The 10,627-nt window shown below is 50.5% G+C and overlaps 1 protein-coding gene across 1 annotated transcript; it reads right to left on the bottom strand.

Annotated features, from left to right (window-relative positions):
• Positions 1–1,395: 1,395 nt before the first annotated feature.
• On the bottom strand, positions 1,396–9,084 carry Fadd (Fas associated via death domain). The gene is made up of 2 exons (XM_048457921.3): positions 8,725–9,084; positions 1,396–7,075 (listed from the first exon to the last, which is right to left on the bottom strand). The coding sequence occupies exons 1-2, from the start codon at positions 9,008–9,010 to the stop codon at positions 6,735–6,737; spliced, it is 627 nt and encodes a 208-aa protein (XP_048313878.1). The 5' UTR covers positions 9,011–9,084; the 3' UTR covers positions 1,396–6,734.
• Positions 9,085–10,627: the final 1,543 nt, after the last annotated feature.

Genomic DNA, 10,627 nt, shown 5'->3' with positions numbered 1-10,627 from the left:
CACTCACTCTGGGACACCCCAATGTCCCCAATGCTGCCCTAGTCAGCCAACCTGAAGCCCTTCTTCTCCTCCCCACTGCAGGGGAGGATGGAGCCTGTCTCCCCACACCACCAGGCTCAGGAGACCCAGAAACACTTGTAACAAAGAATTTGTCAGAGTACAAAGTTAGAGTGGTTTGTGGATTATACCTTAAGGTAACTCAAATGGTGACAGACATCACCAAGTGGCCCTCAAGTCAGCTGTAGGTGGGGTGAGGCACTTTGGATATCTATTTGTTTAGCCACCTCTTCTTCCCTCCCCCTTCCTCTTCTCATCTTCTCCCACTCTCCCCAGCTCTTTTCCCCTTTCCCTCCTTTGTCTTTTTTTTTTTTTTTTTTTTTTTTTTTTTTAAGACAGGGACTCGCTATGTTGTCCTGGCTGGTCATGAACTTGGGGATCTGCCTGCCTCTGCCTCTTGAGTGCTGATTAAAGGTGTGTGCCATCATGCCTGACTCCTTTTGTTTCTTTGAGGTAAGGTCTCCTGAAGTCTGGCTTTGAACACTGACGTTCCTGCCTTCACCTTCTGATCACCAGTGTGTGCCACCACACTTTCGTTTGGTGGGGTGTGCGCATGGAGGTCGTGGTTTGGATACAGAGTCTGACTATGTAGCCTAGGCTGGTCTCCAACTCTCAACCCTGAGGCCAGCTAACCCCTCTAATTTCTCTCTCTCTCTGGCCTTTCCCACAGTTTCCTAGGACCGAACTGTTTGTCTCCTGGGGAACGTCTGCTAATCTTATGAAAGGCAATGTGAACTGTCAACTTGACAGAATCCAGATCACCTGAGAGATGAACCTTTATGCAGACTGTGGGTAATTATCTTGATTACATTAATTTATGTGGGGAGACCCATTGTAATTGTAGGTGAGACTTTCCCAAGGCAGGGATGAGATGGCTTAGCAGGTAAGGGCACTTGCAGTCAAACTTGAAAATCTGAGTTCAACCCCTGGGACCCACAGGTGGAAGGAGAGACCCAACCAACTCCTGTAAGTCGTCCTCTGACCTCCACACATGTATCATGCCTCAGGGTCCTCTACAAATACATAAAATCTTTTAAAATTAATAAAATGATAAGCATCAGTACTCGTTCATTTTACTCTTTGCCTCCCCCCACCCTTGAGACAGGGTTTCTTCATGTAGCCCTGGGAGTCCTGGAACTCACTCTGTAGACCAGGTTGGCCTGGAACTCACAGAAATCCACCTCCCTCTGCCCCCTGAGTGCTGGGATTAAAGGATTCCAACACCACCACCTGGCTATTCTTTGCTTTCTTATAAAAAGATTTTTTTGGGAGAGGGGTCACAGGGTCTGTCCCAGTTAGTTATTATTGCTATGATGAAACACCATGACCAAAAGCAAGTTGGGAAGGAAAGGGTTTATTTGGCTCATATTCCCACATCATAGTCTATCACCGAAGGAAGTCAGAACAGGAACTCAAACAGGGCAGGAATCTGGAGGCAGGACTTGATGGAGAGTTGCTGCTTACCAGCTTGCTCAGTCTGCTTTCTTATAGAACCCAGTACCAGCAGCCCAGCATCCCTCTGTGCCCCATCCTGTGCTGAGACTGAACACCACCCAAGCCCTCCTTCCACCATTGCCCATGTACGCCATCCTGGTTGTTTCTCACTGGCTCTGAGTCTCCTCCTGAAGCTAGAGAGGCACTTGAGGAGCATAAACAATCTCCCCCGAGATGTGCCAGCCAGAAGGCTGTGGTATAGGGCCATCAGGAGGAGAAGGCAGTCCTTCTGATGTTGGTAAGCTTAGGTCCAGAGGACTGAGGGCTAGGACAGCGCTACCAGAGACAGGCTTACAGCTTCAAGCCCCTCCAAGACAGGGATGACTGCAGGTCTCAGAGGCAGAGAGTGATGGCCTGGGGCAGGGGTCCAGCCTTCAGACTTCCAGAGAAGATGTTATCTCCAAAATTCACCTTAGAATTATAATCAAGCTACCAAACAAACAAACAACAAAAAATCTTCAGGGCAGGTGAGATGGTTCATCAGGGAAAAGCGCTTGCTATGCAGGCCTGGCAACCTGAGTTGTATCCCCAGAACCCACAAAAAGATGGAAAAAGGAAACCAATTCCACCAAATTGTCCCCCGACCTCCATCTGCACATCATGACAGGAATGCCCACATACGCAATAAATTTTAGCACGTGTCCCATGGGCTGCAAGGTGGACATTCCTCCCAAGGTCTCAGGTTACAGGTCTACAGTTATCAACAGCAGCAGCTATGCTCCTAAGCAACTCCTAAACTCTGGGCGCCTGCATCCTTCAAGGACTGGCAGCTCCCAGGAATCTGCAGTGACCAGCCTCCTGCCGCTAAAAGTGCTGCTCTTGGTTCAAGGGAAAAGCCTTTTATTGGTCCTAATATTGCAACACCAGGAAGCAGCACAGGAGAGTGTTGTGGCAATTATGTGTGTGGCATGCAAATGAAGCACTGAATCCACACCAATCACAAGTTTCCAGTTACTGACTTCCCACTAAATTCCAAGGATTGAAGGCCAGTCAGTGAAGGTATCCAGGCTTGGGTCTGGCAAGTTGTCTAATACAGACATGCCTGGAGCAAGGCCTTCTAGGGGCAGGAGCATAAACTCCATCCTGGGTTGACATGCTTCATTTAGCAAGAACAGTTAGCCAGAAACAGAACTACAGAAGCCAGAAAGCAAGGTTGATACACTTAGAGACTTTCCTAGAACTATGGGCTTTAATGGATTAGGTCTTTGTTTTCATTTTGGCAGGTGGTGCAGTCTATGGGCTGAGTTTTATGGCTCAACTGGTACTCCCAACATGGTCTCAGTTGTGGTAAGGTCTGAGAGTCTGTTATAGCATAAGTTTGTGCAAGCAGCCATTGATTAGCTTGGGGAATTCTATTCCCCAGGGGCCTGAGGTAACATGGCAAGAGGGGAAGATCTCCTCTGGATCCTGGATCAGAGCTGTAGGGAACCATGAATGGTCATAGCACCAGTGGACACACTTGGCCCCAAAGGATGACTATTCCTGCCCTAGTTAATCTTCCTATGAAATGAAATCTCAGCATCTTTGCATGTGTTTTTCCTGCCTGGTGGGAAAGCCATGGGACACATGGGACTTTCAGTGTGTCTGTGCAAACTCAGAGGAAGCAAAGACTTTATTTAGAAGCTGCTGGGATGGGCCTCAATTGGTCCCTCAAGGATACAAGGATGGTAGAAACAAGACTAGCCTGGGGTCTTTAGTCAAGTTGGTAGCAGTTTCAGCTGCCATCAGGTTTTAGTTGTGGGCAGGCAAGGGAGGGGAATGTAGTGTATGAGTGATGACTGACGACCTCATCTGGAGGGCACTAGCTGTGTTCTGCTGCCTCTAGCCAGGAGACCCTTGGGAAAAAGTGCCACTGTCCCAGGCTTTCACTAGCAGTGGAACTCTGCCACATAAAAAAATTGGACTGAGATCTCCCAGACCTTGTGACCACCAGTAAATGAGAAGCCTGCCAAACATACAGGATTCAAATTAGCAATGTAATTAGGTGCATACTGACCAGATGGGAAAGCACACAACAGGCCCATCTAACCATAATTATCACACAGTTCAGGGTCCCGAGGTGTTGGAGTTGACCTGCTGCAGTCACTACTGAGCCCAGACTGTCTTCTGCAATCTATAGACAGAGTCCTGTGCCTATCCAAATACGCAGTGTGGGTTTTTCTTTTTGGCGGCAAGGTTGGCATTTTTTTTTTTTTTTTTTGAGATAGGGTCTCATGCAGCTTAGGCTGGACTTAGACTCAGTGAGAGACCCTGCCTGCACCTGATCCTCCCACACTAGCTTCCCAAGTGCTGGGATTATAGGTGTATACACCATAACACACCTGGCTTTTTGTTTGTGATGAGGTCTGTTTAGCCCAGGATAATCTTAAAATGCAGTGATTCTCCTGCCTCAGCTTCCGGTGTTAAGACACTACATATGAACAGCATGCCTGTCTTATTTTGATGGACAGAGACTATATATCAACTCCACAGTCCCTTCAGGCTTTGGGAGTCGGGGAGCCATGAACCTCCACACACATGCCCACCACGTTGTTCTGTTCTAGCCACATACACACACACACACACACACAAAAAAAAAACAAAAACACAAACCAAACAAACAACAACAACAACAACAACAACAAAAACAACTCTCAGGTTCTGTCACTTGGCTTTGGCTCAGGAAAGCCTTGGTGACAGTGAGTCCCTTGGCTGGCAAATATCCCTCAGGCCAGCCTCCACTTAGCCCACTGCTCCTAGCAAACCAGAGCTGCCCTTCATCACCTACTGGAAGGCCAGGGCCCATCACACGGTCCAGCACATCATGTCCCGCTGGCTGGTCTGAAACAGTCCACACAGGGACCTTGTGACCAGAAGGCAGGCAGCTGGATGACTCAGAAATGATTGTGGAATTCAAAAATAGGAAGCTAAAAATATGTAGGGTGGCTGGCTTCTAGGAACAGGCGGGTCTGTTGTTCCAACCCCTGGTGGGGGATGGGCAGAAGCCAAGGTCCTGCTGGGAGCTGAGGAGTGAAGGGCAGGCAAGGTGGACAGTCACCTGTGAGTATGGAGTTCTCAGGTCATTAACAAGGGGGTGGGATCAGGCTGATGTGTCCAGGGCAAAACTGGACACAAGCTGGGGAGATGCAGAGATTTGTGGGGTGCTGACCCTGTCTTAATCCCCCAACATGGCTGGAAGGACTCTACAAAGGGATAAATTCCTCCAGCGGCCCACAAGCCCTGTAGCGGTGGCAACTGGGACATGATCTAAGCTGTCACTTGAAGAGGGAAGTGGAATGTAGCAAATGACACAATGAAGGGGCTCCAAAAGCCATGGAATATTCTCTTAAATCGAGGACAGAGGCCTGCTCACATCCTTACTGAGCTCTGGGGCACCATTTCGGACTCCTGAGCTGTTTAAAAAAAAAGGGACATCCACGTTCACCAACCTGTGGCTTGCCACAGAGCACTTAAACGGCATCAGTAAGCATCTCAGTAAGGTTGGCCAGGCTGCCCAGAGTGTGGGCCCTAAAGACTTGGGCCTGAGTGAAGCTATACTGGTGAACAGGGCACTTGAGAAGTAAAGGCAGGAGGATCAGGAAGGAGTTCAAAGTCACTTCAGTTACACTGTGGATTTCAGGTCTAAGTTATATCTGGGTTACATGACATCCTGTCTCAAAGCAAAATCCCTCAAAATGGTGGTAGGGGGAAGGGGCTAGAGAGGACCACAGCAAACACCCACCAGAGACCTTGCACAGGCTTATGCATATTCTAGGGAGCCAAGATAAGAGGGCTATGGCTGTAGCCATGTGGGACACGGGGTCAGAGAAAACAGGATGAGTTCCCAGAGAAGTCAGGAGAGGCCTCGATGGCCAAGAGTGCGAGTGAGGCAGAACAGCCAGATGGACAGGCGCTGGGCTGAAAAGCATAGTAGGCTCGAGGCTGGGGAGTCTGTGGCCCAGGAACGCAGTAGTGAGAAGGGGGCTGAGGAGAGCCCAAGTGTGCTGAGGGGTCAGCTGCCTGGTGGGGTGGGTAGAGCAGAGAGGGGGAAATGAGGGCACAGAACCTCAGGAAATGTTTGATCAATGTTTGAGCACAGGCCCCAGGCTGGTCACTTATGAAGCAAACACTAGGCTCAGGACAGTGGGGTCCAGCTCTTCACTCTGACAGGTGAACCTCGGGTCTAAGAAAACTCCAGACATGAACTTTTCAGACAGTGTCTTTCCATGTAGCTGGTCTGTAGTTTGCTATGTAGGCTAGCTGTCCTCGAATTCACAGATCAGAGATCCACCTGCCTCTACCTCCTTGAGTGCTATGATCAAAGGTGTACCCAGCCAAAGCTTGGAAAGCTTGGTGACCCAGTGTGGCAGACAGGGCCCCCTGCTGGTGTGAAGTAAAGCAGACAGGAAATGTCATCACCCCATTCACAACTAGCACCTAGGGCTGTCAAGACAGCAGACAGCCCACTGGACTTCCAAGATCAGAAGGGTCCTTAACACAGTGGAAATTCTCAGGGACACAGGTGTTTCCAGGTAAAGACACTTGTTTTTGTGAGCAGGCCTCACGTGTAGCCCTCATTCATGTTGCCATGGAATGCAATTCTCTAAAGTGCTAGAATTTCAAAGTGAGTCAAGAATCTAGGCTCAGGGCACTTGTTAAAAGCAGGGGAGCTGCCCTTTAAATCACAGTCCTTCCCAGAGGCAGCAATTTCTGTAGGCTGTGAACTTAGAATCAGTTCTCGCAGGAGCTGATGTGCAGGGTACGGTGTGCGAGGCTCCCGCAAGTACCACTTGTTTGCAGGTCAGGAGCTGCTCTCTGATGGCCTCCAAGGAAATGGGACAGATGTCCTAATGGCCAACAAGGGGCAGTCAAATGCTCTGAACTGAGCTGGTGTCCCAAAGGACAGGAAGGCTCTCAAATTTTCAGCACATGTGCCGTTAGCTCTACCTTCCTCTTTGCAAGACGAGGGATTTCTCTCAGGGGAAGGAGCAGCAGTGGAGAACACGAAAGGAAGCTCCGTGAGTTCCCAAAGTTGAGAAGAAAGAGGTTCTCTACATAACAGCTTTACTTCAGGAGATGGTTCAGTGAGTGGGCTCGGGTCTGGACCAACGAGGTCTTCGTGGCACTAGGAACAGAAGGCACTTGGTAATGCATCATGGTGTGTGTCCAGTTCACTGTGGCTCCTGTCAGGAGTGGCAGGCTTGTCACGGTCCTTGTGAGGAAGACACAGTTGAGTCCCACAGCACTTGGGACACATTCTCACTCTCAGTCACCGTTCCCTGGGCCTGCAGCGCTTCTTCCACCAGGTCAGCCACCAAGTTCAGCTGACACATCCGCAGTGCCTTTACCAGTTTAGCCACAGTGGCATTCTCTCTCTCAGCAATCTTCCAGACCCTCAGAGTCTCCCTTACCTGCTCACTCAGGCTTCGGGGGTACCTCTCCTCAATCCCGTCAATTTTGACCTCAGACAATTTCAGCAGGCGGGCCAGTCTCTTCCAGTCTCTCCCCACATTGTCACACACGATGTCAAACGCCACCTGCAGATCTAAGAAGGAAAACAGCAGCATGACTTACAGAGGAGATAGGGAAGTCTTCCCATGGGCCACTAAATGTGAACCTGAGCACTTCAAAGTCTGTGCAGGCAGAGACACTTAGAGGCCTCGGAGCTACTGCAAGAGACCTACATTGGCCTCCTAACCTGCCTAGTCACCCCTCCCTCAGAATGAGTCCCAGCAAGCTGCAGCTTAAAAGATCAGAAACTGAGGAAAGGCTGAGGAGTCAGAGGGAGAAAAACTGGGGTCACCTTCAAACCCTCAATAGCGGGCTGGCTAATGTCCCCCAAAGCTACAGTCAAGTCATTCTACAACCATGACCTTTGCCACACTCTGGAGCCCCTGCCAAGCACAGGCAAGGTGGAAGGAGATGACTAAGTGGTCCAGGGAGCCCTGGGCAGTGGCTGAGAACCCCTTACCGGATTCCTGCAACAATACCAAACACTTAAATGCCATGGCGATGTGAATGCACAACCTGTTTTCTTGTGTAACTTGTACACACAAAGTACAAGTAACTGGTACATGGGCAGATGAAACAATCTGTTTCAAATAGTTCTGTGTATGGAACAAACTGCCACGGCATGTGATGTCGGTACTTGGGGGGGAGGTCTGATTTTGCTGCATTTTAGATTTCAGAGCTTTTGACTATGGAGCCCCTCATGGTCCCAAAGGCTCCTACGAGAAAGGCTTAATTCCTCAGTGGTGGATCCAATCATGAAAAGGAGAGCGGATCAGGATAGCTCTGAGCTCAACGGTGGGTCAGTCCACCGATTCCCACCTTGATGGTGTTACTGGAAGGTGGTGGAAAGCCTCAGAGGCACTGCCTACTCAGAGGCAGAATAATGGCTGTACTGTTGTGGGAGTGTATTCTGTCTCAAGCTCTTTCCTGGAGGCCATGAGGCTTTGCTCCACCATGAATTCAGCAGCCTGATTTCCTGCCTCACTGCAGACCAAGAGCAATGGAGGCCACCTTTGTCTCTTTAAAAGGCTTCTCGGTTATTTGTCACAAGTGAGGAAGAGTCTAACAGATGCTTGACCTGCATCCACACCCCAAGGCCAGATTGGTGTGGCTCAGTTGTGGCTGCCAGGCACTATGCATTATGGGAAGCCATAGTGCTTCCTCTCTATTGCAAAACGGAAGCAACAGAAGATAACCAGGCACTGTGCACTCTGGACCGGGAAGCTCAGCCGCAGCACAGTGCTCCTTTGGCTAGGAAGCACACTGCTTGGCCACAGGCACTCCCACTACGGAAATGGTGACGAGGAGCAGGCACACCTTGACCTTTGCCTACTCTCTTCAGCTCTACCCTCAATGGGCTTAGGGGGCCTTAGACACATCTATTTCTTAGCCGAGTTTTCAATTTACCCGGGGAGTGGGGAGCTAAGCATTACAGGTCCGAGGCGACTTCATCTTGGTGCCGGGCAAGTGGTAGGAGAGCGAGCACCTCCTTAGCACCAGCAAGACTACGTGTTCAACCCTGGCATTGTAAGTAAGATCCCCTTAGTTCCGGCTCGCCCACCCGAGAAGTGGGCGTGCCCTAGAGTCCCTCCGAATAGGAGCACACAAAGGGCACCCTGAAGCTAGGGTACTGGCCAGGCTTCCCCGCCCATTCTCCCGCCTCCTCCCGCCCCCCCAGCCCACCTGCCTCCCCTGGCGCGGCCGAGACCGCCAGCCCCGCTTCGAAGTTGTCCAGGCGTTGCAGTAGGTCGTGCCTGCGCAACGAGGCGAGCAGCTCGCGCAGCAGCCCGGTACGATTGCGCTCCAGATCGTTCTGCTCCAGCAGCACCGAGAACAGGTCCAGACCGCTCTGCATGCGCTCCAGCTTGCGTTTGCCAACGCGCTCACGGCACAGGAACTTGAGCTCCATCAGATCGCTGTTCGACAGGCTGCCGGACAGAGAGTGCAGAAGCACCAGGAAGGGATCCATGGCCGTCACGCGTCGGGCTACCCTCAGCGATTCCACACAGGAAATCACCGCGGGCTTTCCCGCCCAGTGGGCTTTCCCGCTCAGCGCCTCGCGAGAATTCCAGATCCCACGCATGCGCCTCGCGTGTGGCCGTAGCCGCTTCCGCCCGGGTTGGCCGTGGCACTCTCGGTAGTTTTGACACCTGCGTTGCTGTGGCTTCAGCGCTTGCGCACCGTGGTTCCCGGGGGAGGGGGCGGGGCGGGGGAGGTGGGGACAGATCGTTAGCCCGCGGCGTAACGGCGGTGGTCTGGGTGGGCCCTTGAGGTTCCAGGTTTACCTCTGCGGAGCTGTGCAGCCCTACCGTGTTGGGGGAGCTGGGAGGGCAGCTGCGGGCCGCAGGAATGCTTACAGCGGCCCGATCACATTCAAGCACGATTTTTTTAAAAAAAAGATTTATTTACAGACTGGAGAGATGGCTCAGGGGTTAAGAGCATTGTCAGTTCTTTCTTTCTTTGAATTCCCAGCACCCGCATGATGGCTCACAACTATCTGTAACTTCAGTCCCAGGGGCTTTGACACCCTCTACTTGCAGACACACATATGGTATGCAGACAAAATACACACACACAAACAAAGACATTTCAAAAACATTAAATATTTATTTTTGTTATATGAATGAGCATTTGTAGTTTAAGTGCCCTTCATGGGTGTAGTGCCCACTGTGTTCAGAAGAGGGTGTGGGTTCTCAAGACCAATGGTTCCCAACCTTCCTAATGCTTTGCGCAGTTCCTCATGTTGTGGTGACCCCCAACCTTAAATTATTTTCGTTGTTGCTTTATAACTGTAATTTTTGCTATCGTTGTGAATTGTAATGTAAATATGTTTTCTGATGATTTGAGTGTAGGGAAAAGGGCCAGTCAAAGAAACACACTCTGGCTCAGAGACCCGAGTTAGTGAAATAAATACTTTAGCCCAGAACCCAGAATTAAAGAAATACACCCTGACTCTGAAACCAGTGCCAAAAAACCACACTTTGGCCCTAGAATCAGTGCCAGTAAAAGAAATATATCTTGGCCCCAAAACTAGAGCCAAAAAACTAAAAAGGCCAATGAAAGAAACATACTTTGGTCCTGAAATTAGTCATCTCTGCCCCTGACCAATTAAATTGACCAATCCCTGAGCAGGGAAACTAACCAATTCCTCTTCTCCTTGGGAGAACACGGCCCCTAAGAAGCCTTATATAAGCCCTGCACCTATTGGGTTTGCTGCTGCTCTTTTTCCACCCTGGAACAGGCAGCCACTCTCCTGGATTCTTCCCTCCCAATAAATCTTTTGCATGAAGTTTGGGTGAAGATCTTTTCTTTTTTTTTTTTCTTCACCAGAGCAGAGGCAGACTGGAGCTGCTTTCGCTGGGGGAGCCTTCCCCTAGCAGTGCTGAGTTGTTAGAACTTCGCTGGGGAAGCTGGAGATGGAGGAGCAGAGCCGAGCCGAGCCGAGCAGGGCTGTAATGCTTTCACCGGGGAAACCTTCCCCTAGCAGAGCGTAGCTGCCCACTCAGCGTACCTGAACCAAACTGAAACAACTTCACTGGGGAGTTACACTCAGGGTACCCAAACCAAACTGTAACAACTTCGCTGG

Source organism: Myodes glareolus, chromosome 7, assembly GCF_982192425.1.
Source record: "Myodes glareolus chromosome 7, mMyoGla1.1, whole genome shotgun sequence".
NCBI classification, from domain to species: Eukaryota; Metazoa; Chordata; class Mammalia; order Rodentia; family Cricetidae; genus Myodes; species Myodes glareolus.
This window is presented reverse-complemented; position numbering and strand designations above follow the sequence as displayed.

Excerpts from the sequence above, each read along its gene's own strand:
- Fadd (XM_048457921.3), bottom strand. The coding sequence starts at position 9,010 with ATGGATCCCTTCCTGGTGCTTCTGCACTCTCTGTCCGGCAGCCTGTCG. Across the intron at positions 7,076-8,724 it reads GGCCGCGCCAGGGGAGGCAG|ATCTGCAGGTGGCGTTTGAC; the intron begins GTGGGCTGGGGG and ends TTTCCTTCTTAG.